The sequence below is a fragment of the Mirounga angustirostris genome, unplaced genomic scaffold (genome assembly GCF_029215605.1).
Source record: "Mirounga angustirostris isolate CCGP_5_RB_7025 unplaced genomic scaffold, mMirAng1.0.hap1 SCAF_15, whole genome shotgun sequence".
Classification (NCBI taxonomy): domain Eukaryota; kingdom Metazoa; phylum Chordata; class Mammalia; order Carnivora; family Phocidae; genus Mirounga; species Mirounga angustirostris.
The window spans coordinates 88,049,024-88,076,581 of NW_026991723.1; the positions used below are offsets into that span (position 1 = coordinate 88,049,024).

General features: G+C 53.5%; 1 protein-coding gene across 1 annotated transcript in view; it reads left to right on the forward strand.

Moving 5' to 3' along the window:
- NCS1 (neuronal calcium sensor 1) overlaps positions 1-26,283 on the forward strand; it is a 49,609-nt gene extending 23,326 nt beyond the window's left edge. Inside the window, exons 2-8 of the mRNA XM_045883343.3 lie at positions 908-932; positions 11,179-11,317; positions 12,551-12,629; positions 13,838-13,926; positions 14,267-14,344; positions 16,716-16,833; positions 24,329-26,283. Of these exons, the coding sequence (XP_045739299.1) occupies positions 908-932; positions 11,179-11,317; positions 12,551-12,629; positions 13,838-13,926; positions 14,267-14,344; positions 16,716-16,814 (509 nt within the window). The 3' untranslated portion in view covers positions 16,815-16,833; positions 24,329-26,283. The remainder of the gene's footprint in view (positions 1-907; positions 933-11,178; positions 11,318-12,550; positions 12,630-13,837; positions 13,927-14,266; positions 14,345-16,715; positions 16,834-24,328) is intronic.
- Positions 26,284-27,558: the final 1,275 nt, after the last annotated feature.

Below are 27,558 nucleotides of genomic sequence, written 5' to 3' on the forward strand. Positions count from 1 at the left end.
TCCTCTCATCCTCTCTCTCAAAAAAAAAAAAAAAAAAATCTTTAAAAAAAAAAAAAAAAGAATTCCCAGCATAGCTCATGGGGCAGGTCCTATTATTCCTGCTTTACAAATGGGGAAACTGAGGCATGGGTTGCTGGAGGCACCTCCCGAAGTCACCCCCACAGAGAGTAAGTGTGGCCCGGGAGGTGGTTACATGTTCTCACTCGGTGATGGTAGAGACAGCCCTGGTTTGGTTCCAATCTGAGCCAATTTAGTACTTTTCAGAAAAAAAAAAAAAAAGATTTTTTTGTTTGTTTCATGGTTCAATAAAGAATGACTCTTTTGGCTTGGCTGGATGTTCGACCACGTTCTGTGGCTTGTCCCAGGTTTTGGTTTTCGGCTCTGTTCTCTTCTTGCCTGTAAAAAACCTGGAAATGACTGCCGTGGGGGGCTGGAGGGGCAGGCTGAGGAGCGGAGGGGGCTGGGGGCTGCCAGGGCCCCGGGGTACTGCTCAGCCTTTCTGTCCTGGCCCGCCACACGCAGGCAGGGCAGCCGAGTGCCTTCTCTGATGGTGCTGTCCCGGGAATGAGAGATGGGGCGCAGCATATCTCAAACACTGGCCTGGGTGTGATGTTCCTTCCGGCCCCCCCGCCCCCCAGGACAGCAGGGAGAGCCAACCCCGTGTGTAAGGGGCTGTTCTTGTCAGTCCTTCTAGAAGCACAATGGGCCTCAGGAGGGATAGGCCAGTGCTGTCCCCTGCCGGGGTAGGCTGGACACGGAGCTCCTGACCGCGATTGTTCATTTGGGGGACAGGGGCGGGCAGGCCTTGGGGGCGGGCTGGGGAGGGCAGGAAGGAGGCTCCCCGGGGTCTGCCCATCCCCTAAGACACCTCCCAGAGCTAAAAGTCTTCTTCTGTTTTCTCTTGCAGTTACCGAGAAGGAAGTTCAGCAGTGGTGAGTAGCTGTTTTTCCCCGAAACTGTTGGCGGGGAGGCTTTGGGCTGATGGGACAGCAGTCCAGCTGCCCAGGACAGGGGCACGGGGAGGGGCTTCTGAGCTTGGCTCCTCTACCAACCTGTCCGAGGCAGCCTTCATTTAGATTTTTTTGTCCACAAGGGGCTGATGTAGAGCCAGTTGAACTGGAGTGGAGAGGGGGTGTTGGGGACTCCTTGGCTTGTGTGTCATCTCTAAGGACCACCGGGCCCTGCTCACCAAAGAGAGGGGTTTGGACCAGGAACGAGTCAGGAGACTGGGTCCCAGGCCTGGCTTTGTCACTAAGTCACTGGTGGCCTTGAGAAGTCTCTTCCCATTTCTGGGGTTCAGCGCCCTCTTCTATAAAGTGATCGGTGAGACTGGACCAAGGATGGCAAATAGGTTTTCTCTCGGATGCCGGTTCCGTTCAGTCTGTAGAGGCTGTCCAGAGTGCCGTGTTAAGAAGGGTTCTGAGGCTGTATGTCATGGAGCAAAGGGAAAGTATAGCAGTGAGGGATTAACGAGGGCTGTAACGGATTAGTGATGCCTGCCTGGGCTGGGGGAGACGGGAGTGGCATATTGTCTGTCACCTGGTCACCTGTGGAATGTGGCAGAATGTAGTGCTGACAGGGGAGGCTCACGCTAAGGTAGACCTGAGGTTGGGGGGTTAGGGAGGGGAGGAGGCAAGCCTGGATAACTTCCAGGAAAGTTTGGTGGTTTAGAAATGGACTCTAGAATCCTGACGAGGCCTCAAGTGATTCTCTGAGCCTCAGTTTCCCCATGTGTATGGTGGGAATGATGACTCACTGGGAAGACATTCCCTGTGAAGGTCGTAGCACGGTGTCCAAGAGATGACAGCCATGTCCAGTGGTCTTCTGTGCGCCGTTCAGAAGAAACTGAGGCCTGGAGATGTGCCCCCCGTCACAGCCAGCCGTGGTGGGCCTGCAAGGACCCACACCGTGAGACTCCAGGCCAGGCTCCCCTAGGGGCCAGTCCGTACAACTCCAGGTCCCTGAGTCCAGGCGGCAGAGGGTGGGAGCTGCCCACATGGTGAGCCCTGCCGGGCAGGGCAGAAGGTGCAGTCTGTCCTGGAGAGATGGCAGATGCTTCCCCAGCGCTGCTGTGTACCCTGCGAGCTCTCAGACGTGTCCTCATTCAGTTCCTCCTCACTGTCACCCAGAGGAGTGTCCCATCTTGGCATTTCCTAGACCGGGCCCTTGAGTCCCCGGGCCCTGCCCTGCTTACACCTGTGCTTCCCCCAGAGAAGGCAGGGCAGGGCAGAGCGTTCAGGCAGGCTCTGGAACCAGGGCGCTGGGCTTGGGTACCCACACCCCACGTCCTGCGTGAGCAACCTTGAGCAAGTTGCTGGACTTGTCAGTGCCTTGGTTTTCCCATCTGGAAAATGAGGGTAATAATAGTTAAATATTATAGGACTATTTTAAAGAACAAGTGATGTATTCACATAAAGCATCTGGAGCAGAGCCTAGTAGCCCTCTCTTCGTTGGTGGTTTTAACAATAATCCTGATATCGTCATCAGTACAACCCATGTGGCAGTCCTGAGAGTCACGGTCCCCTTCTCGTTATGACAGTGGGGAAGCCGAGGCCCAGACAGGTGGAGTGCCTTTGGTTCATTTGCCAAGCTGGTATTTCAGCTACGACCTGGACAAGGACTCGGCCGTGGAGGAGAGTTCCAGGCACAGGGAAGAGTGAGCGTGAAGGTGCAGTGAGAATAGACTTGGCGTGTTTGAGGGTTTGAGGAACAGCAGGAAGGCCGAAGAGGCTGACCTGTGGAGAGCATTCGTGGAGGCTCCCATGACAGAGCTGGGGCCCTAGGCCTTGTGACACCCAGTGCTTGCTGTAGGGTGACTGTCTCTGAAGAGCTTATAAAGACAAGAACTGATCTTTCTTTGCCAGAAAGTTCTGTGAGCCTCAAGTACATGTCCTCTGGTTCATTTTGGTGGTGCCTTCAAGCCTAGGAGATGGTTGACTCAGTGCCTTCCTCTGGCCCTCCTGGGTCAGCCCACGACCAACCTCACTATGGTGTTCTAGAATGGCTACATCCTGTAGGGTGAAGCTAGACTGGGGATGGTTAAACAGGGCCACTCATGCCACCACTTTCCCCGCCGGCGCCCACAGCAGACACTGGTAATGGATCACAGATGATCGCACTCTGGATCAGTTTCCTCCAGTGCTCAGGGCGCCCAGTGCCCTTGTTGCTGGCCCACAAAAGGAGCCCATCTGTTATCCCTCGATTGACCCGAGCCTCACTGGTTCACTGGGACTGTAGGTAGCCCACCGTCCCCTCTGTCTTTTGCACAGGAAACGGGTAGGATGAGCAGTTGCATCCCAAGTGCCCTGGGCCCTTCTCAGAGGACCCTTTGCCACCACAGCTCCCAGCCAGCCCCTTCACGTCCTCAACAGCTCTCAGGGCACCCAACAGCTGGGAACGACGCCTCCCTGGGAAAACTTGGGCTTCCCAGGATCTCTCCCCTCACCTTCTCCCTCAGCCTTGCTGGGCATCCCCCTACTTGCTGTCCCTCACCCACACCAAGCTCATTCCTACCTCAGAACCCCTGTCCTTGCTGTTCCCTCTGCACCCAGATCTTGGCATCTGCACCCAGTGTCCTCTCTTCCGAGAGGCCTGTCCTCACCACCCAGTCCCTGTTTCTCCAGCATGCTCTAGGATCCCCTTGTTTTGTGCTGACTTTCAGTAGCCACGATGCAGCAGGGGAACCAAGGCCCAGGGCTTTTTTTTTTTTTTTTTAAGATTTTATTTTTAAGTCATCTCTACACCCAAGGTGGGGCTCGAACTCACAACCTCGAGATTAAGAGTCCTACGTTCCACTGGCTGAACCCAAGGCCCAGGGCTCTTACATGATTCTGTGATGGGTCGTGGGCCATCCAGGGAGCAGAGGCAGAGCCGGGAGCAGCACTCGGGCCTCGGTGCTGGTCGGGCGCAGGTCCTCGGGAGAGCCCAGGCCAGGCTGCTGCAATGGGGTGCCCAGGCCAGCGTCATCAGGGCTCAGTCTGCACCGGGCTCCCGCTGGGTGCCCCTCGGGGTCATCTTGGGGGCTCCCAGCCCCACGCTGCCATGCTGTTGTCTGTATTTGCAGGAAGGGGACTGGAGGCTGAGAGGTGAGGCCAGTGTCGGGGTCCACAGCCAGCCTGGGTCCCTGCGCCTTGCTCTTGACCATCTTCGTTCCCATGCTGAGCCCGGTTTGTCACTCTTGGAAGGTCAGGAACCGCAGTGAGGGCTAAGAAACTGCAGCAGGTCCCAGGCCCTTGCAGATGATTGTGAAATTGCCATCACTCAGAGGGCAGACAGCAGGGCACAGATAATGCCCCCCCACCCCCGCACCCACCCCGGGTCCCAATGAACACAGGCAGAGGGCCTGGGAGCTGGGAAGGAATGGCCAGAGGCGTGTGTTGGGTAGCAGCATTATGGGTCCTGGTGCCTTTCTCTCTTACAGTTTCTATTTCCCAAATTTTCTTTTTCTTTTTTTTTTAAAGATTTTGTTTATTTATCTGACACGGAGAGAGAGAGAGAGAGCGCACACAAACAGGGGGAGTGACAGGCAGAGGGAGAGGGAGAAGCAGGCTCTCTGCTGAGCAGGGATCCCAATGCAGGGCTCGATCCCAGGACCCCGGGATCATGACCTGAGCCGAAGGCAGCCGCTTAACTGACTGAGCCACCCAGGCTCCCCTCTATTTTCCAAATTTTCTGAAAAAACTGAAGCTCAGAGGGATGGAGACACTTGCCCAGGTGGCCCAGTGCTGTGTGCGTGTGTGTGTGTGTGTGTGTGTGTGTGTGTGTGTTTGGAGTCGGGGTCCAGCTCCCTCCACCTCCGTGGCCCAGGCTGTGGGAGCTCCATCCTGCTGGCTCTTGCCTGGGCAGCCCCCCAAAGCTGAAGACCATGGGGGCTGGCGGGGAGGGCAGGAAGGAAGAGGCATCCTCCTCATGGGTTGTGTTTACGGGAGGGGGTTGTTTGCAAAGATAATGGGAGAAGAATCCGTCGGGTGTACACGGAGGCAGCTGGGGCCGCACTGGGCCTGATGGCAGGTCGGGGAGAAGCGCTCTCGTTTATCCGTCTATTCCGTACCCTTCCTGCTGCAGAAGGCCTCGCTACCTCGCTTTACCCTGGGCCTGGCGGGAGAGGGGCGTGCAGGGAGCTGCAGCCTGGCCTCAGACTGGCTCCCACAGGGCAGAGATCCCTGGGAACTGAGAGCACTGAATCCCCAGCAAGTCTTAGCAGGCTGGGGCCTTTGGGCCTTGCTCGGGGTCCTCTGAGAACGAGAAGCTGAGCTGGAGTTGGACCCCCCCGTGTCATAGCGAGGATTCGTTCATTCATTCACTTGATCATTCATTTGTCTGCTCAGTAAGTCTTTCCTGAGCACCTGCTATGGGCCAGGCCAGTGCGGGGGGCTGGGGGCAGCCGACTCTGAGGGAGACAGGTGCCTGGAGTCCCCTGGGGGAGGGGACACAGGCATGGCCCAGGCTGGCCCAGTGGGGAAGCCCCTTCTGTAAGTGGCATTCAGCCTTCCCTGCTTTATGAAATGACAGGTTTCTTCGCCCCTTTCCTTTTCAAAGAAGTGTAAGAATGCACTTGTCAGGTCTGCGACTTTCTCTTCTCATCCCCACCCTGTCTCGAAGAGCTGGCTCCCAAACGCAGCAAACGCTGTCGAACACCCATGCTCACGGGGCCAGGGAGTGTACTTGCTGTGTGCGTAGACACTGGGCCCATTTCCCAGAGTCGGTGCCATAGCTTTGTGTCCGATTCCCAGAGCCACCTCTGGCTGCCCAAGAGCTAAGACCCCTGTTCTCGAACAAGATTTCAAGACTAGCGACAGGTACAGAGATAATCGATTTGATAAAATGTCGTCTTCTCACCTCAATAAAAAGATGACTTAAAATCAAAAAATAGCTTCCACGAGTCCTAGTAACTAAGGACGGTTTATAAAAGAAAAGGCAAATCTAGGTGGAGTCGTGATTGTAGTTTGGTTTGTTTTTTCAAAAGTTTTGTTTTCTGCAACCATCTTTTAAAAGTAGCTCATTTTTTAGTGGGTAAGGGTTGGTTGCCTTCATGGTTTGTTGATTTATGTGGATATAAACAACTTTTATTATCTAGGATTTGTATTCTATATCACATGCTGCGTTACACCAAACTATATCTGTGTTTGATATTTTCATGCCTGATCTAGAACATTCTGTAATGATTTTTTTTTTAAAGATTTTGTTTATTTGTCAGTGAGAGAGAGAGAGAGAGCACAAGCAGGGGGAGCAGCAGAGAGAGAGGGAAAAGCAGACTCCCCGCTGAGCAGGGAGCCTGATGCGGGGCTCCGTCCCAGGACCCTGGGATCATGACCTGAGCTGAAGGCAGACCCTTAACCGACTGAGCCACCCAGGCGTCCCTCTGTAATGATTTTAATTCCTTTTTTTTTAATGTGGTAAAATACACATAACATAAAATACTACCCTAACCATTAAGGCTGCGTATGGAGGTGGCCTCCATAAAGGCTGAGTGATTGGACGGGGCGGGGGCTTCAGGGGCCTTGGTGTACTGGAACCTCCTCCGTGGGGCAGGTGGCAGGACAGGGTGCCCGGGGCAGGGGGTCTGTGGCATCTCGGGCTCTGCTGTCTGGGAGAGGTCGGGGGCAGGAGCTTGGCGTCCGGCAGATGTCCAGGACATCTTTTGCGATCTGCCATATTGCTGCCATTTGTTGAAGCTCACCCAGGGCCTGGAAGGCAGGTGCTGTGTTGGTCTCCACCTCACGGATCAGGAAACTGAGGCCCGGAAAGGGGGAGTCACCTGCCCAGGGTCACACACAGGTCAAGGATGGTGCTGGGATCGAGCCAGGTCTGACGGGGAAGGCTGAGCCCTTCCTTTTCAGTCCTTTAAACTCTAAAAAAAAATTAAACTTTTTTATATTACAGACTTCGTGCATGCTCAGTGCACGGAGCTAGTAATAATAAATAAAAGAAAAAGATCCTTCCACCTCCTTTCCACTACGCATGATGCCTGACTTGCTGGAAGTGTTTGTCCCAGAGAGTGATTTGGTCTGCAGGGGCCAAGGGGGACTTCTCTAAGGGAGACACCAAAGCCGAGAATGAAAGCGTGGGTGGGAGTCAGCAGGGTAGGGAGGGGAAGAGCAGGCTGAACAGAAGGCGTGCTGAGTGAAGGCCCTGAGCCAGGGCAAGACGTAACCTTCCCCAGCCTCAGTTTCCACACCTGTAAAACGGGCATAATCGTCCTTGTCTCCTGGGCTCAGTGGGACCATGGGGTGAAATTGTGCCTGGAGAGAACATAGCCATTTGCCTGGTCCTCAGTAGCCCCCAGGGGTAGTTGTTACACAGAAGAAAATACTTGTGGTAGACCCCCTCAAGCTCATGGGGTTCCCAGAGGCCATCTAGTTCAGCGGTTCTCAGCTGGAGTGGTTCCGCTCCCAGGGGATATTTGGCCCTGTCTGGAGACCCTTTTTGTTGTCCTAACGTGAGGGCAGGTGCCACAAACATCTAGCAGATGGAGGCCAGGGACGCGAGACAGGCCCCTCTCCCACTGAGAATCATCCAACCCCAAATGTCAGAGGTGCTGGGGTGGGGAAACCCGACTCCCGGAGCTGGTCTGAGTCACTTATTTTACCAGCAGGGAAACTGAGGGGCATTGCAGGGAAGGGGCCCCTCAGGGTCTCTGTCCCAGCGAGACAGGACGGGGCCAGGCTTGGCACGCAGGGCCTGGGCTCCTGGAGCAGCTTTCCTGGTGGCTGTGCGTCTGAAGGAGAGCGGGACGGACCCGGGCCTGTTGGAACCTGAGGCCCGGGCCCTGGGTGGCGGATGGAGTCACTCCGTCATCCTGCGGACAGGAGTCCTGGATGTGAACTTCCTTATGAGGCAGCAGCCCCCCACCGGGTGCCGGCAGCGGGGAGGGGGCGTGTACCTGGCGCGGGGTGTCCCGGCTCAGCCAGCCTCAGGACTGGGCTGTTTCGTCAAGTCCCGGCCTCAGAGCTGTGACAACTCACAGGGTGAGTTAGGGCTCTGGGGTAACCGGGGTGTCTGGGACAGCTCCCCATCTCTGCTCCGGCGAGGCAGGGTGCCCCCACCTTCTGATAATGAACAGCGGGGTGGCGCAGCGTTTGGGGAGCACGGCCTCACCATGTGTTTATGCAGCCGTGTTTCTGCCTGGCTGAAGGAGAGGCGGGTGACGTGGGAACCCAGGAGGCAGGAGACCCAGGTCTGAGCCCTGATCCTGCTGCTAGCTTGCTGTGTGACCTTGAGCCAGCCTCTCACCCTCTCTGGGCCCTCAGTTCCCTGTCACAGAGCAGTGGGGGGCCATCAGTGGGTCTCTAGCCATCTGAAGGAAGCTCTCAGGTTCTGGCCAGGGTCCTCGGGGCTCAGGAAGAAGACACTGGATGCCTGGGCCCCCACTCCGTCTGTCCCCATCTGGCAGTTTGTATGCTGATCCGTCCATCCATCCATCCACCTCCCTGGACAGGCATTTACTGAGCCCACATTGTACACCAGGGCCTGTGCCGGGCATGGGGCACTGCAGTGTCAGGGAGGTTACGGTCGGACGGGGACACAGCCTGGAGACAAATGGGATACGGCGTGCTGGGGTCTTCCGAGGGGTGAGGGAGCAGAGGAGCCTGTGAGGCTCTGGGGGGCCTGGCCAGCGTTCGTGGAAGAAGTGACAGCTAAGCTGGGACTGGTAGTGGTGGGTGAGTGAATTAGCCCAATGAAGAGAAGGAAGATGTATGTTTTGCAGGCAGAGGGACCTGCAGCTACCAAGACCTGGAGGCTGGAGATCGTATGGCAAGTTCTAGAAGGTGTGGTTGGGTGTGAATTATGGAAGTGCCTGGCAAGAGGAGGCTGGGCCATGGGGCTGGTGCAGCCTCTAATTGGTATTGCCTCCTGGGGGTGGGCTTCCCGAGCCCTACCGGGACAGTCTCTGCAGGGGTAACCGGAAAGGCCCCCCACCGAAGGCTCCCCACTGAGGCTGGCCTCCCTGCGCCCTGCCAGCCCCCAGTTACCGCAGGGCCCCCACCGTGGGCCCAGGCAGCTGCTCTCCGAGCTGAGGACTCCTGCTGCTGAGCGAGCTGCCTTCCCCTCCAAGAGCCGCCCCCTGAGAGCCACCCGCAGGGACCCTCCGAAGAGGCTTTTGTCTTCTCTTTATTGTTTTTAACAGTCTCTGCAGATCACTTAGGTAACATACATCCATTGTGGGGAAATGAGAAGCTCTGGGGGAGGCCTCCACCCTGGCATCCAGAGTGATCTGGGGACAGCAGAGCCTGTCCCCACGTGGACCATCAAGTCCTGGCACCAGGCTTGTCCCCTCCTCCTGCCCAGGGACCTGTCTTGACCAGGGAGCCTGGGGCCATGGACCAGGTCTTGTCCCTGCAACGCTCCTTCTCCCTGGCTGTGTGTCCTGACTAGGTATGAAGTTTGGAGCTCAGAGCGCTCCGCTGGGAAGGAGAATTTAGAGGGACCTGCACTGGGCTGGGTCCCTTCCTGGTACCAGTGTTGGGAAGCGCACCCGACCTCTTGCCTCATCTCTGAACCCCAGCATCACTGAATCCACCTCGCAGGGTAGGGGTGACTCACGAGGAGCAGCCATGAAGGCTGAGCTCTGTGCCCGGGAAGGTCCAGGCGGAGGGTGAGATGGGGCAGCCATCTGGTTACTGAGCAGGGAGCTGGCCTCCCTGGACCTCTTCTCCACATGCCCCCTCTTTGAATGGGTCCCGGCCATGGTGCCACCTCCTAGGGCCAAGATGGGGTGCCCGGAATCCCCTCCCTGGACACGAGGGTCTCCATTAGAACAGAACAACGGGGCAGGTGAGTCTTGGCGACCCCGTGTCTCTGAGCACCTGGGCTCTTCAGTGTTTGCCTTCGACCCCCGCCTCAGCTCTGGTCTGGGTTGCGAGGACGAGCAAGTACCCCTCCTGAGCCTCAATTTCCTCATCCTTCAAATGGGCTTCACTGTAGACTTGCTCACCAGCTGCCGTGGGCGCTCCAGGAGAATGGGTTTGCAGCGAGGGGCCCCGAGAGCTAGGAGCTGGGAGCAGACAATGGCTGATCCCTCGCTAGCTTCCCTCTATGCTGGGAATCCCCCTCCTCCAGCTGGGTTGCTAAGCTACACACAAGAGCCAACTCATGAATTACTTTACAACAGCTCATCTGAGTTCATAATACTAAAGATCATGCTGTTGATGATTTTTTATGCCCAGGCCTGGGGTAAGTGTTACCTCATCATCTCATCTGATCCCGACAAGATCGCTATGAGAGCTGTCCCCTTTTATGAATGAGGGGATTGAGACTCAGAGAGGGGAAGGCACTTGCCCAAGGTTGCACAGTCAGCAAGGGGCAAAGCTGGGATGTGGAGTATAAAGCCATGTCGCCATCAGCGGGCATCTGCAGGATCCTGTGCTGGGCACTGGGAATACCGGGTGGACAAGTCCAATCGGAACAAACCAGGGTGCCCTTTGAGCTCGCTGCCCGGCTCCCGTGTCCGTCAGTGCAGATCCCTGGGAACAGAGGTGGGGGAGGGGGGTGTGCATATTGTAGGGTGCAGGCATGTGGGAGGAGCCAGCTGCCGGCCCCATATGGTGGCTCTGCCCACTCTGTGGTGCCAGGAAGGGCTCAGTGGAGAAAGTGGGGGAGGCGGGAGTGCCTGGTGTAAGAGCGCCACTTTGGGGAGCTGGTTCGTGTGAGTTTTGTTGTAGCCCTGCTGTGTGGGGGGCAGAGCTGGGGGGCCAAGTGTTCTATGCACAGTGTTCATTCTCATGGCGTCTCTTATTCCTCCTTGGATGGATGAGGCTCAGAGAGATCCAGTCACCTATCCCAGGCCACCCAGCTAGCCAGAGACAGAGCTGGGATGAGCCCCCGCTAGGACGTCCAGCCCACCACCCCCATGGGGCACCATCTTTTTTTTTTTTTTAAAGATTTTATTTATTTATTTGAGACAGAGAGAATGAGAGACAGCATGAGAGGGAGGAGGGTCAGAGGGAGAAGCAGACTCCCTGCCGAGCAGGGAGCCCGATGCGGGACTCGATCCCGGGACTCCAGGATCATGACCTGAGCCGAAGGCAGTCGCTTACCCAACTGAGCCACCCAGGCGCTCTGGGGCACCGTTTCTTTGAACCAGGATTCACAGCCTCCCGGGGCGCTGGGCAGGAGCTGCGGGTAGGTGGGTGATTTCGGCGCCTCCTTTACCCTCTCTCGCCGGGTCTGCGCCTCCAGGTACAAAGGCTTCATCAAGGACTGCCCCAGCGGGCAGCTGGATGCTGCAGGCTTCCAGAAAATCTATAAGCAGTTCTTCCCATTTGGAGATCCTACCAAGTTCGCTACGTTTGTTTTCAACGTCTTTGACGAAAACAAGGTGAGCTGGGGGTTGGCAGGGCCCGCGCCCGGCCCAGAGTCCCCTCCCTCCCGCAGGCGCCCGCGGCATCTCCGCACCCACGCTCTCCTGCCGGCCTTCCCTTCTGGAGAAGGAACACACACATGCACATACACTGATGCATACAAATGCGTGCCTGCGTCCGCACACAAACGTGCGTACACATATGCAATTCATGCACTTACACGTGCTGCACAGAGACGTGTATGCGTACGTATGTTTGTACATACAGGCATGCGCACGTTTGTATACCTTGCCCTTTCTCTTACAAGCACAGAATGCAAATGCCTGCAGGCACAATAACCCGGATTTAGAATCATCACTGACCTTACTGAACATTTACTGTGTGCTAAGCTTTTTACGTGGATTATTTTGAGTGAGGCTTTACAACCAACTACCTGTGGGGTATGGCCTTTTAATACTCCCATTTTGCAGATGGGGAAACTGAGGCTCTGAGCAGCATACAATATGGGATCTTTTATGCCTGGCTCCTTTCACGGAGCATCATGTTTTCAAGGCTCATCTGTGTTGTTGCGTGTGTCCCCTCCTGGGGATGGCCGTGCTGACAGTTGGCAGATCCACTGTCAGGGGGCCCACAGTCCTTAGCACTCTGTCCCATGCCTGCATTTTTCCAGGCTTCCTCATGTTCACGGTGGATTTACTGTAACTTGTTTTCACGCTCTGTACTGTTGGGCGCTTGGAATGTTTCTGTGCTGTCACGCTCTGGCTTTCTCCCCAAGTGTCCTCAGGCTGACAGTCACACTGCCTAGCCCTGGGAAGAGCTCTGCCCTCTCCAGGCCTCAGTTTCCCTATTTACAAAATGGACAGGTGGGATTAAACAGTCTAGAGCCCTGCCCTCAAAAGCCTGGAAGCCTGTAGTTCTAGGCCAAGGGGAAAGGGGATCTCCAGGAGGCCCTTGCCCAGAGAGGGTGTGTGTGTGTTGGTGGTAACTTCTGGCTCTTTCTCCCACCAGATGTGGAGTTGGGCTCTGCCTTTAGCCTCACTCCTTCTTCTGTCCCCCCTGCCTGGCCTGACCCATCTGTAATCCTACCCCCCACTCTGTCCCTTGTCCCCTCTCTCCCACCCTCTCCACTTGGCTGTCCGTGCATCAGCCATGGGCATCTGGTGCCTGCCGCCACCCATCACGCACCCAAGGCCCAGCCTGACCAGAGACCCGGTACTGACTGAGGCCACCCTGCCCCTCTCTCCTGTCAGGACGGGCGGATCGAGTTCTCTGAGTTCATCCAGGCGCTGTCGGTGACCTCAAGGGGAACCCTGGATGAGAAGCTTCGGTGTAAGTCCTGTCCCTGGGTTCTGTCAGGCAGCCTCTGGCTGGGCCCAGGCTGGAGGGAGCCCAGATAACCGGGCCAGGTTGTGGGTCCAGGGCTGAGAGATGACCCAGATGTCCGGCCTTTCCAGGTCACAGGAGCTTCCCTGGGGGTGGCCGTGTAGGAGGAACATGGCTTACCGAGGCAGGGTGGACAGATGGGGCGGTCAACGGGTGTAGACGTGGGCCTTGGGTACTGTAGCCTTGCATTCTAAGACTCGGTTCCAGTGCTGCCTGCACCTCTTGGGAGGCCGCTGTTTTGATGTCTGGTCTCATCCATGCACTTACTCGTTCACTCAGCAGATATCCAAGGGACACGGCCACAGTGCGCCCTGGCCCGGAGGCTGGGAAGCCGCGGGAGAATCAGATAGGCAGGTGCCCGCTGTCATGGCTGTCAGTCTAGCACGGGGACAGGATTTTGAAAAATCCCATAAAACTGCAGCCGAGGCGGGAAGGGTGGGTGAGCAGACAGGAGGGCAACTGGCTCTGTGAAGGGTCAGGAGCTGGCCCTGCGGGAGGCGGGAACAGCATGTGCGAGGCCCTAGGGCGGAGTAGGCAGGGGCAAAAGGACGTCTGGAGAGAGGGTGGAAGCAGTTGAACCAGAATTCACTGCTCTCTTGGGCCTTTACGTTGCATTGCATTGGCAACAAGAAAACAGTGCGGTTTCTTTTTCTTTTTCTTTTTCTTTCTTTCTTTCTTTCTTTTTTTTTTGTAATAAAGAAGGATTTTGTTTATGTAAAAGCTACCCCCCCACCCCCATCCCGGGCATATTATTTTATTTTCTTAGTTGACCATAGCAGGAAGCTCCGTGATTGTGGGAGAGGAGTGGGTGGAGAGGAGGCGGAGACTGGGGAGGGCGGGGGTGGGGGGAGGGAGGCCATTAGGGGTTCCTCCTGCCCTCCCTCCCCCCCCCCGACTCAACCCCAGCCCCTGCTCTACAGACTCAGAGACCCCTTCTTTTTGCTTTTAGTTTCTTTTTTTTAAACCCCACTTGAAATGCACTCTGTGTGTGTGTGTCTGTCTCTCTGTCCATCCCTGTTTGTCCTGATGTGAATCCTCTGTGGATGAGTAATGGGGCTCCCCCGCATGTTGGGGGGGGGGTCGGAGGGGCATGGCAGAGCCTGCCGGACCCTGCCCTGCGCTGGGGCTGACTCCGCCCCACTGCTTGATCACAGGGGCCTTCAAGCTCTACGATCTGGATAACGACGGCTACATCACCAGGAACGAGATGCTGGACATTGTGGACGCCATTTACCAGATGGTGGTGAGGCCTGGGCCCTATGGGGTAGGAGAGGCAGGGGGGGCGTCACGTTTGGGGACAGGGCCTGGTCGGCCCCGAGGGAGCCCGCTCGCGTAGCCGCTCTCCCGCCCGGGCTGAGAGTTGGCCAGGGGAGGGGTGGTCACTGCACATCTGCGAGGTGGGCAGCGGCTGTGGGGACAGAGTGTCCCAGAGCAGGAGGCAGAGAGGGCCGGGGTGGGGTGGGGAGTGGGAGGAAGAGCAGTCCGCATCTGGAACCCGCCCAGATCTGGGGGGCACGCTTTTGGCCAGGACCCCAAAGCCGGAGTGCCAGGAGCCTAGCGCCCACCTTGTCTTTCTCTGGCAGGGGAACACCGTGGAGCTCCCTGAGGAGGAAAACACCCCGGAGAAGAGGGTGGACCGCATCTTCGCCATGATGGACAAGGTGAGCCCGGGTGAGGCTGGTACTTGACCAGGGAGGTGAGGCGTGGGGGCCAGGCCCTGGGCCCCAGTGGGTGGGCTGCGCAGACCCTCCGAGATGCATAGATGTTCAGTGCAGGTCAGCAGCCATCCCTATCAAATGTCCAGAGCTTTAAGTTTAGCCAACACTTCTTCTTTCCCCAGCTAAATTCTTTTTTTTTTTTTTTTAAGATTTTATTTATTCATTCATTTGAGACACAGAGATACAGAGAGAGAGAGAGCAGGGGCGCCTGGGTGGCTCAGTCATTAAGCGTCTGCCTTTGGCTCAGGTCATGGTCCCGGGGTCCTGGGATCGAGCCCCGCATCGGACTCCCTGCTCCGCAGGAGGCCTGCTTCTCCCTCTCCCACTCTCCCTGCTTGTGTTCCCTCTCTCACTGTGTCTCTCTGTCAAATAAATAAATAAAATCTTTAAAAAAAAAAAACAAAACAGCATGAGCCGGGGGAGAGGCAGAGGGAGAGGGAGAAGCAGGCTCCCTGCCGAGCCAGGAGCCCAATGTGGGGCTCAGTCCCCGGACCCTGGGATCATGACCTGAGCTGAAGGCAGACACTTAACCATCTGAGCGACCCAGGCGCCCCTCCCCAGCTAAATTCTTAACCGTTTTTACTTCTTGACCTGGACCCCTTTGACGTACTGGAGAAGTCTCTGGGCTTCTCAGAATAACGGTTTTCAGTGCATCAAATCAAATCCATAGGATCAAAAAGGAAGCTAATGATTTTGGAATACAGACATCAAAATATTTTTTAAAAAGAATTCGTGATAGAGCATTCTGTGAGCTTCTTTATGAATGCATTAAATAAAGAGGTGTAGTGGTGGGTGTCACCACCCCGCAGTTTCAAAGCAGTGACAAGCGTACGTGATGCCCGCACGTCATTGCCTATGACCCCCACGGTTGACACAGGTCCCAGGTGCAGCTGGTTCTCTTGGGCATTGTCACCTACCATCATTGTAGATAGAAAAGCTAAATTTCAGTTAGAAGTTAGCAAATAGAAAGACCTCGTTTTTTTCCCATCTAAGTTTACAGACCTGCTGCATTCTAGCCACAGATCCCAGGTTAAGAAATCCTTGTTTATATCAACCTTTTTTTTTAAAGTGAAATAAGTTTGTATTTATTGGAAATTTGATATAGTGATGGTAGGGCAGCCCAGTATCACTTGCCTTAAATCAAAGAACACAAATTACAGTGACAGTGGCCTTATTTTTTTTTTTTTTAAGATTTTATTTATTTGACAGAGAATGAGTGAGAGCACAAGCAGGGGGAGAGGGAGAGGGAGAAGCAGGCTCCCCGCTGAGCAGGACCCTGGGATCATGACCTGAGCCAAAGGCAGACACTTAACTGGCTGAGCCACCCAGGCGCTCCTGACAGTGGGCTTATTAGTATGTCCTTGTTGGATCCAGGTGCTTGCCCTGAAAGCTTAGAGCCTGAGATCAGCACATGTCAGAGAGGCAGGGAAGACCTCTAGGTTCAGACTGCGCTGGTCTCTTGGCGTTGATCAAAAGATGCATCCACAGCGTGTGGAGCGAGGGATACTGACTTTGTCACGGGGCGGTTCGATGCTGTTTAATGCCAAGGCCACACGCTCCTTCAATCTCCCCGACTCATACATCCCTTATTTAGGGAAACAGAGCCCACCACCCACCCAGACTGGTGTAAATTCTACCTTCCCCAGTGACTAGCCATGGGGCCCTAGGGAGGTGACCAAGCCTCAGTTTCCTTACCAGCAAAATGGGGATAAGAGCAGTGCCTCTTCTTAGGGCGGCCGTGAGGAGCCCCTGAGAGCAAGTGTGAGATGTGTAGCATCTTCAGGGCCCGCAGTGAGCCATCTCTCTGGGCCTTTTTTTTTGGCTCTCACGGGTTTCCCTGAGAGATGCTCCAGAGGCAGGGATTCTGGCCCACATCACCACTACCCCGAGAGACCCACTCAAGCCCTTTTTCTTGAGCTCCACTGGGTCTCCTGGCGTCTGGTGTAGGCTGCTCCTGGAGTGGTTTAAATGCCCTTGCAAGAGTGACCCCAGAGAAATGCAGTGCGCTCTCAGCCCTTGGGGATTAACCACCATTTATGGGAATTCATTGCAGTGATAATGATAAGTATGGAGTTAGGGGTCCAGGGTCACGTACCCAAGGTCACCTTGCCAGGAAGTGCCTGGGTCTCTCTTGACGCCTGACTCCTCCTACCTAGCAAGGTGCGCTGCCTTCTTCCTGACCTAAATTTGGAAGCTCTCTCCGGGCCAGTCCTGGGATGGGCTTGGGGAGCAGGTGTCCAGGGTCCAGGCCAGAGGCCCCTATCCTAGGAGGCTTATTGTCCCCCCACCTTCAGCCGCCTCTCTCTGCTTGCAGAACGCCGACGGGAAGCTGACCCTGCAGGAGTTCCAGGAAGGATCGAAGGCAGACCCCTCCATTGTGCAGGCGCTGTCCCTCTATGACGGGCTGGTATAGTCCAGGGCCCAGAGCCGGGGTGAGTGGAGGGGAACCTGGGGCTTGGGGTTGGGGGCGGGGGGGAAAAGCCAGTCACAGGGCACCTAGGATTCGCTGGGTCTCCTGGCAGTCCTTGGGGTCTGCCCAGCTGGAGCCGAGCTGGTAGGAGGGCCTGGAGATAGGCTTCAAATCAGCTACAGCCTTTCTCCTTTTGTCATTTTTATATGCCCAGATTCGGCCCGAGAGTTTGCTTAAATAGAAGTTTCCCTGGATTGGAAACGCTTTGAAAAGCATAGTTGTCGGGGGACGGGGAGAGCAAGGGCTGTGCACGCCCTCTGGGTGTGGCCCGTGGAAGCCCTGAGTGAGCCCTCTGGCTCCCTTGTTCAGTAGCTCAGATATGGTTTCTCATTTCCTCCAGTCGGGTTTGCTGGAAGTGCTGAGCCATAGAGCCAGGAGAGGCCTCTGTGGCCGGGAGAGGACTGCCTCCCTTTTTCTTCCTGATTCTCCCCTACCTCTTCTTTCTGCCTCCTCTCTGTTCTGTCCTCCGTGTTGTGTGCGAGGAATGGGGGTGTTGCCCCCGCCGAGGTCATTCTTGAACGTGCCTTCTGGTGGACGGATGATGCGTTCCCTTGGTGTGTATCTGAGGAAGATTGTGGGACCCAGGATATGTGTGTGTTCGGGTTCACTAGAGGCTACTCGAGTCTTCCCATGTGGCTCCCCCCCAATTTTAGACCCCACCAGCACTGCCTCAGAGTTCCATTTGCTCTACAGCCCGGCCAACACTGGATGCTCTCTGTCTTTTACATTTTACACATTTTGGTGGGTGTGTCGTGACAGGGTATAATTTTAATTTACCTTTCTCCGGTGAGCACGGACGTCGGGTAGCTGGTCATATGTACGTCATCCTTTTGGGAAGTGCCGTCATAGTTATCTATTGCTGAATGCTAGGTTACCTCAAAACTGCCGCTGAAAAGAACAGACATCAGGAATTTGGGCACAGCTTAGCTGGGGGCCTTTGGCTTGAGGTCTCTCATGAGGATGTAGTCAAGCTGTCAGCAAGGTGACCAGCCATCCCTGTTTGCCCAGGACTGTCCCAGATTTTGCATGGAAAGTCTCAAGTTCTAGGAAACTCCTCAGCCTCAGGTAACCTGGATAACCCTCAGCTGCTGGCCAGGGCCGTGGTGTCATCTGAAGGTTTGGTGGGGGAGCACCCACTTCCAAGCTCGCTCATTTGAATCGGCAGCCTCGGTTCTCACTGTGGGGACTTTTGCACAGGGCTGCTGGCTTCCGTCAGGGGGAGCTTCCTAGGAGGGAGGGAGAGTGAGAACCCGAGATGCAGGCGTCCATCTTCTCATAACTTAATCTTGGAAGTGACACCTCATCACTTTTTTTTCAGGAGTGCCTTGGCTACGTTAGGCTATGTGCATTTATATATAGATTTTAGAATGAATGTATCCATTTCTATACACACACGCACACATTGAGATTTTGATTGGGATTGAGTTGAATCTACAGTTCATTTTGGGGGAGAATTGGCATCTTTGTTGTGTGGAGTGTTCCAATCCATGAAAATGGTATATCCATTCATTTAGGTCTTTCAAATTTTTCCTCTAGGACATTTTATTGATTTCAGCTAAAAAGTCTTTTACATCTTATGATAGATTTATTCCTGGATATTCAGGTTTGTTTTTTTTAAATTGTATTTCCCGTTTATTTCTGGTTTCTAGAAATTCAGTTGGTTTTTGTTTATTGATGATATATCTAATGGTCCTACTAACGTCACTTATCAAATCTAAGAATCTACCTTCAATTCTTTGGGACTGTCTATGCTTTATTTCTTCCTCTCCTGTCCTTCAGCCATCTGTTTCTTTGTCCTGCTTCCTTGCACTGGCTGGGCCCTCCAGTGCAGTGTCACTTAGGAGTAGCGATGGTGAGCATTTTTGTCTCACTCTTGGTCTTGGGGGACAGCTTTCAATAATTCACTATTAGTGGGAAGCCTGGGTGGCTCAACGCGTTGAGCGTCTGCTTTCGGCCAAGGTCATGATCCCAGTGTCTTGGGATCGGGTCCTGCATAAGGCTCCTTGCTTGGCAGGGAGTCTGCTTCTCCCTCTCCCTGCTTGTGTTCTTTCTCTCTCTCTGATAGATAAATAAATAAAATCTTTTTAAAAAAAAGAATAATTCAGGGGCGCCTGGGTGGCTCAGTCGTTAAGCGTCTGCCTTTGGCTCAAGTCATGATCCCAGGGTCCTGGGAGCGAGCCCCACATCGGGCTCCCTGCTCCGCAGGGAAGCCTGCTTCTCCCTCTCCCACTCCCCCTGCTTGTGTTTCCTCTCTCACTGTGTCTCTCTCTGTCAAATAAATAAAATCTTTAAAAAAATAATAATAATAATTCACTATTAGATTAGTTAAGTTATAATTAACTCAATAATTATCATTAGAATGTCTGGTATAGGTCTTCTGTTGATAGGTTTTATCAGATTTAGAAATTTCCTTTTCTAGGGCACCTGGGTGGCTCAGTTGGTTGAGCGACTGCCTTCGGCTCAGGTCATGATCCTGGAGTCCCGGGATCGAGTCCCGCATTGGGCTCCCTGCTCAGCAGGGAGTCTGCTTCTCCCTCTGACCTTCCTCCTTCTCATGCTCTCTGTCTCTCATTCTTTCTCTCTCAAATAAATAAATAAAATCTTTAAAGAAAAAAAAAAGAAATTTCCTTTTCTAGTTCACCAGGAGTTGTTTTTTATTTATGTTTATTTATTTTAAGTAATTGCTACACCCAACGTGGGGCTCATACTCACAACCCCGAGATCAAGAGTCCCAAGCTCTTCCAACTGAGCCATCCAGGGGCCCCTCCTAGGAGTTTTTTTTTTTTTTAAGATTTATTTATTTATTTGACACAGAGAGAGAGACAGCAAGAGAGGGAACACAAGCAGGGCGAGTGGGAGAGGGAGAAGCAGACCTCCCGCCCAGCAGAGAGCCCAGTGCGGGGCCCATCCCATCCCAGGACCCTGGGATCATGACCTGAGCCAAAGGCAGATGCTTAACGACTGAGCCACCCAGGTGCCCCCAGGAGTTGTTTTTTTAGAAAATCACGAAGAGTGTTGAGTTTTATAAAAAAAATTTTCTGCGTCTACCAGGATGCTTATATGACTTTTCTCCCTTTTGGGTGTTAACCTGATGAATAACGCTGATTGGTTTTTGAATGCTAAGCCTCCCTTGCACTCTTAGAATAAACTCTACTTTCACCATTGTGTGTTAGTGTTTTTATGTATCATCAGATTTGATTTGCTGATACTTTATTTTGGGGGCTTATGCTATTCTTAAGTTTCTGTGAGGCTGCTGCTGTTGATGATTTTACACAAGAAATCCTTTTCCATTGAAGAGACCTTAGACAGTATGTTGAAACAGAACACAAGAAGTTTATTTTTAAAAACCTTCATGTATAACCCAGATATAACCACTGTGAGCATTTTGGGTCCAGGGTGATTCAAAAAGAATCGAACACTCACAAAAATAACTGGGTCACATGGGGGTATATAATCAAAACAGTTTCTAAAGAAACCATCATAGTTATTTCTCTGATCTTAGAAGCACTCGGCATGTGGCTCTGGGTCCCATGGTGCGTATTATGATCCATTGTCTCATTTCCCAGAGGCTTCTTTTGTGAATTACCACCAGTGGCCTCTTGTGACATGCTGCTTTGTCTCCCGCAGGCTGTGGAAAAAGTGGTACAAACATAGCTTCTTGATATATCCGCCTCCCAGAAAAACTCACGCAGTGTCACTAATTTCTTTATGGTGTGTGATTATTTTTCAATCACCCTAATTGTTTCTGCCTTACGGTTTTCTGTGAACACACATGTGTTTGTATTTCCTCAGCAACAATGAGTTCATAACCATATGTTGTTGGCTGTTGTTTTGTTTTTTTTTTTATGATCAACTTATAGGAAACATTTATGTTTTCTTTTGGAGACTCAACACTAGGAGAAGAGGTTTTTTGTTTGTTTGTTTGTTTGTAGAGAAAGAGAAAGAGCACACACGAGCTGTGGGGAGGGGCAGAGGGAGAGGGAGAGAGAGAATCTCAAGCAGGCTCCACGCCCAGTGTGGAGCCCAATGCAGGGCTCGATTTCATGACCCCGAGATCAGGAGCTACACCAAAATCAAGAGTCAGTTGCTTAACTGACTGAGCCACCCAGGCACCCCAAGAAAAAAGATTTTTAACGTGTTTTACCCAACTTGGCACAAAGTTCACATCATGCTGTGGCTGCACAGACTTTCCTTAACACCATGTATGGAGACACCCATCTGAGCCTCACCAGCAACATGGCGGCCAAGAAGATGTTACTTTATTTCCATGACGAGCTTTTCAGACAACCTTTCTATAGCTCGTCCCCAAAATTGCCCTCTTCCTGTTCTCAGGCTTGTCCTAGAACCTACTGGATAGTAATTAGATCCAACTTGTGTTCCATCATTTTTGTGATTGATTTGCCTTCTCAGATTCCTGATGTATCCTAATTGTTCGATAAGTTACTGTTACATAATCCACTGAGCCACCCAGGAACTGAGATCCTGCCTATTTTCTACATCAGTAAAAATGTGGTTCGACACCATCGTTTTTAATAGCTGCATGGTATTCTGTTGTATAGTTGGGCCATAATTTACCCAGTCCTGTGCTATGGGACACTTAGGCTGTTGGAAATCTTGAAGTGGGTTTTTAAAAAAAACTTCGTATTCACAAGCAGTGGTGGAAGGAATGGTGTAATCCCATTACTGACCATCCTCCTTCAGAATCACCAATTCGCTGCCAATCTTGTACTGTCTGTACCCTCCATATGCACCTTCGGAGTGGGTTAATTTGAAGCAAATTCAAGACATTCTATCATTTCATACATAAATATTTCAAAATGTATTCCTAAAAGATAACAATCTTTTACAAAATCCATAATAGTAGAAAAATCAGTACTGATGCCTTAATACCCCCCACCCTGCAGCTGGTACTCCCATTTCCTATTACCTCAGGGGTTTTTGTTTATTGGAATCAAAATCTGAATAAATTCCACCTATTGCAATTGGTTGATAGGTCTCTCAAGTTTATTTTAATCTGTTTCCCCTTCCCTTTTTGGCTTGCTGTTTGTTGAGAAACACGTTCTGTAGAGTCTCCTCCATCTGCGGTTTGTGGATTGCGCCCCTGTGGTAGTTCTCACATGTTCTTTGGTTCCCTGTACTTCCGGGAAATGGGCAGTTAGATCTACAGGCTTGCCCAGCACTCGGTTTGGTCCACCTCGTCGAGAACACCTCCTAAGTGGGGCTGCCTGTGTCCACCAGGTAGCTCATGAGGTCGGGTGGTGATGACTGCTTCATTCATTCATTCTGTAGGTGACGTTCTAAAGCTGTCTGTCCTTCTTTGTTTGTGGCTCGGTTGCTTCTACACAGGGAACTTTCCCCTCGTCAACTATTTTGTTACTCTAAAACCTAGTTTTTAATTGGAAAGGCAGGATAGATACTCAATTCTTCCTCCGTTTCAGTTTTCAAAATGAGTTGGATTCTAATATCCTTTTGAGGTGACCAACAGCTTTTTTTTTTAAACATATAATCATGAATTTATGGATTTAAATGCATTTGGTGAGTTTCATCATGTTTGCGGTTTTCACCACGACACTGCGGATCGTAAGCGTTCACAGATTGCCACAGAAGGCAAAGCATGTGATGAGAAACTCAGCCAAGCGCCCCAGGGTTGGCATGGGGACGGAAGGCTGAGAGGACACAGTCCTCTCCCTGGGTGACTCTTCCCCCCACCTGCACTGCAGCGGCCACCCAAACTCTGGTCCCGTGGGGCCTTCCTACTCCTCCAGGGCCACCGCCACGTAGCTTCTGACTGACCCAGATGATGCTTTCAGGTCATCTCACACAGATCTGGGAAATGGCCTCTTTTGGATCCGACACCTTCGCCTGTGCAGTTGGGGGAGCAGGGACATGGGATTTAAGCGGAGCAGGTTATGGGAAGGATCTGTGGATGGCGCAGACGCCAACAGACAGGACGGTCCTCCATGCCTTTTTTCCAAAATATATCAAGGCGAAATTCACCTAACATAAAATCAATCACTTTGTTTTTAAAAAATTTTTTTTAAGTATTTATTTATTTTAAGGAGGCTCTACACCCATCATGGGGCTTGAACTCATGACCCTGAGATCAAGAGTCGCAAGCTTCTAGTGACTGAGCCAGCAGGGCGCCCCGTCCCAAAGGGGAAGGGTGGGTTCCAATGAACCATTTTCAAGTGAACAATTCAGTGGCATTTTGTACATTCGCAACGATGTGCAACCACCACCTCTGTCTAGTTTCAAAACATCTGTATCCCTCCAAAATCAAATGCCAAATCCACTACACAGTTTCTCCCCATCCCCCCTGCAACTAAGCCCCCAGCAGCCCCAGCCTGCCTTCTGCCTCTGTGGATTTGCCTATCTGGGACATTTCGTAGAAGTGAAATCTGTGGCCTTTTTTGTCTGGGTCCTTTCACTCAGCGCAGTGTTTCCCAGGTCCATCCACGTTGTAGCGCTTGTCAGGACTTCGTTCCTTCTTACGGCTGAGTCGTGCTCCGCTGTATGGACAGAGCACATTTTGTTCATCCACTCATCCATTGGTGGACATCTGGGTTTCCACCTTTTGACAACTGTGAACAGTGCTGCCATGAACGTGGGTGTCCGTGGCTTCGAGTCCCGATTTTCAGTTCTTTGGGGTGTATCCCTAGGAGTGGGAGTGCTGGATCCTGTGGTAACTCTGTGTTTAACTTTTTGAGGAACCACCAGACAGTTTTCCACGCAGCTGCACCATTTTACCTACGCCAGCAAGAGTTGGGGGTCCCGGGCTCGCCACACGCCCACCAACACTTGTTTCCCTGTGTTCTGAGGAGAGCCACCCTAGTGGGTGTGAAGTGGTGTCTTAGTGTGGTTTTTCTTTGCTCTTCCCTGATGACTCGTCCCGTTGAGCCTGTTGGCCATGCCATGCCAACTCAGTGGTTGCCCATCACGTGATGCTCTGGCTGCATCCTGTGTATCCAACCAGCTCCCTGTTAGTGGACACTGAGTTGCTCCCTCCCTTTTTATTTTGCTATTATAGATGATTTTACTGAGGCAAACCCCTTCTTTCTTTCTTTCTTTTTTTTTTTAAGATTTTATTTATTTATTTGACAGAAAGAGAGGGAGAGAGAGAGCATGAGCAGGGGGAGCGGCAGGCAGAGGCAGAGGGAGAAGCAGACTCCCCACTGAGCAGGGAGCCCGATGCGGGGTTCGATCCCAGGACCCCAGGACCATGACCTGAACCGAAGGCAGACGCTTCACCAACTGCGCCACCCAGGCGCCCCCACCTGATTTATTTCTTAAGGATGAATACTAAGCAGCAAATGGGTGGATCAGAGGGTATGCACATTGAATTTTAGGACTTCTGACAGAATGCCACCCTGCGCCCTCACTGACTCTCCCGCCAGCCCTGTAGGGGTGCGTCCCTGGCAGCCAGCTCTGCACCTGTCTCACCTCCTTGTGTCTTCCAGATGCCTGGGAACCACTCACCTCCTCCCGTGCCATGAGGCCACCTCCGCCCCAACACCACCCTCCTGTGTCCACCCAGCCTTTCTCCGCATCCATACCCAGCCGGGCTGCCCTGGAACCACGAGGCCCGGCTCTCCTCCCCCCAGCCCTGCACCCACGACCGCGTGAAGCCACCGGCTCCAATTGCCAACCACCTCTGCTTGTCCAGAAACCAACACAAAATGGAAAAGGCTCTAGCCCTCTGCAAAACCGAGGACTCAGCTGCTTCGCAGGCAGCCTCTGGGTCCCTCCCGCTCTCCTGCGCGTGTGCTTTTGTTTTTTTATTTCAAACAAACATTGAAAAAGAAAAAAACAAAACAAAACTGCCTTCTGTCCTAGAAGGTACAGACTGACAGATGGGGAGAAAGCTACCGTTGACCTCAGAGAACACTGCCTCCCGCCTCGGCCGTCCTTCGGCAGCCGGAGAGGCCACGGAAGTCACGGCCTCGGCCACGGTGCGCTCGGGGTGTCAGGGGGGCCCACCTGATTAACCTTATTTGTCGTCCCTTCCTCGAGCAGCGAAACCACCTGCGTGGCTAGGATGATTCATGATGATGATGATGATGATTTTTTTGTGATCACAGTATTGTGCTTTTTGTGGGGAAAGTGAGTTTTTTTTATACATATATAATTGATATCTTTTATTTATTGGTTGTTAACTGTTGCTGCTGCCTCGTGTGTCCAAAGCTCCCAGGGATGCGGGGCCTACCGTTTACATGTGCACGCCCTCGCCCACCTGCCCACCTGCGCTTGGGAGGATGGTGGCCTGCAGCGGCCAAGAAGCCAAAAAACTTTCTCTCTCTCTCTCTCTCTTTTTCTTTTTCCAGATACTGTGCTCGATGTTTGGAGAGGGGGAAGAGTGGGTTTCTTAAATGGCTAATGCACTGTTTTCCCCCCACCCCCAGCCCAAATGCCTCCTCTTGAACCCCTTTTCTCTGCTTCCTGTCCACACCCCCCATCCTGTGTCTTCCTCTGGGTCCACAGCATCTTTTCTGAGGACAAACAGGGGATATCTTTTGGTTTCTCAACTCTTGCTTTGGTGTTTGCAGCAGCATGGAGCCTGGGAGCCAACAAGGGGGGACTGGGTACATTAGGAAAGGGGAGGAGGGCCCTCTTTGCAAGCAGGTGAGCAGAGGAAGGGCTCCTTCTCCCTCCGTGGTGGATTTTGAAAACTGTCGCTCAGTTCTCTCCCGCTTGCTTTTCTGCCTGCCGGTCTGCCTTGTCCAGTAGACCACAGAGCATCCTCCTTCCCTTCCCTCTCTCAGCTCAGATGCTGGGAGGGCGGGCGGGAGGGAAGGGGCACAGGCAATCCCATTCGGTACTGGCTGCTCCTAGAGGCTATGGCCCACATGCGCTCCTAGGAAGCTTCTGACCCCACCTGCCACCGAGACAGGCTGGCCCTGGAACTGCCACCAGGAAAGTCAGATGACCTTGGACCAGAGGCCAGGAACCTGCAGCTGGCTCTGCTCTGTGATTGTGGGCAGGCCCCAGGCCTCTCTGGGCCCCAGCTATCCCAGCTGCAGAACCAGGAAGCTTGGGCTTCTTGAACCGGAAGGTCCGCTTCCATGCTGACACTGTACAATCATAAGGCTGGGTCTTTTACAGTTTATGATTCTGCGGTCTGTGGCTAAGTTTGCCAGACCCCAACAGACACGAGATCTGTTTGAGTCACTATTTTGTCTCTTGGCACAAGTCTTTGGGGACATGGCAGCTGCTGGTTGTGTTGTGTGGGGTCAGATGACCTACCTGGTTCTCTCTGCAGTTCTTCCTGGTCCCTCCTGGACTCTTGAACTGTCTTTTTGGCCCAGAACTAGTCCTCATGGAAGGAAGGCTTCTGGTATGGGAGGCAGCCTCCCAGACTACCTAGGGCCCGGCCTGACTCTAGAATTCCTGCTTCTCTGCAAAGTCAGCAGCCTGTCCTCTCCCTGCTTACTCCAGCCCCAGGAGAGGAAAAGCTGGCCCTTGGTTCTCACTTTGAATTGTCCTTGGTCTTCACTTTGCACTTTCCCAGGAGGCCAGAGCGACTACTAATTAACCCAGAGCACGGCTCTGCCAGCGTGGGGCTTGCATGTCCGTTCCCGCTGGCTGGACTGCTCAGCCAGTCCCTGACTCCCTTCTTGCTCAGCAGAGCCCGTGGCTGTCCCCCACCTCTACTGTAAGCCCCAGATTCCGCGGGTACTGGGAGCGCTTTGATCTTCACAGGTGACTTTGCAGGTTGGGCCCCTCAAGGCCCCTGCAGTCACCTTCCTGCTCAGGCCACTGGCTCAGGAGCCCCAGGACTCCCCCTCCCAATCCTGGCTCTGACCTAGGACCCTCGGGCAGGAGACTGACTTGGTGGCTTGGGGCTGGAGGAGGGGAGAGGGGGGCCCTTCCCCATGTCACATTACTTCTCTGGCTTCTGCCTGAGCCTCGATTTGCGTCTCTGGCCCAGTGGGGAGGAGCTGTCGAGCACCCCATGCTAAAGGCATCATCTCGGTAAGGGACTTGCGGCTCAGAATCATCTAGGCTTATGCGTGTGGATTCCCCCCGCCCCCTCCCTCCCCAGCTCGGGCATCAATTCCCAGGCGTCTATGAGCTTCTGCCCACGAGGCCTTCCTTCCACCTTCTTGCCCTCTGACCTTTTGGTATGGAGCCACGGGTGTGGCTTTTGGCCTTAGCAGGCGTCCTGTGGCCCCATGGCTCAGGCGCACCTTGGGTCCATGCCCGGGGACAGCCCAGAGCTGCCGGAAGGGCCAGCCCTCTTCCTGGCGGGGTGCTGGACTTTGGCCGTTTGTGCCCGAGGTTGCGGGCAGGGACAGTTCTGTCTCCTCCTCTCACCAGGCCTCTAGATCTGGAATCCTGAGCAGCTGTGGGCCTCTGTCCCCAGCGGCGATTTCCACCCGAGGCCCAGGCCGGTCACATGCTGCTCTCTGGGGGTTCCAGACCCACCGGATGCCAGGCTCTCCGTCCCTCCGCCGACCCTTCTCTCCTGGTCCCCTGGCCCAGGAGCAGCGGCCCTTGCCTCTTCCTCACGGCGTCCGCTCCCCACTCTGTGTTGATGGCACTGAGGAGAAGCCAAAGTTCCCGACATTTGACCAGGCAACGTTTTGAGTAACGTCGAGGCAAACGTGCGTGTCCTCCTTTCCCCAGAAATGCTTTTCAGTTTGACAGCCAACCTCCTAGACGACAGGCACACCTGGGCTTTCGGGAACCT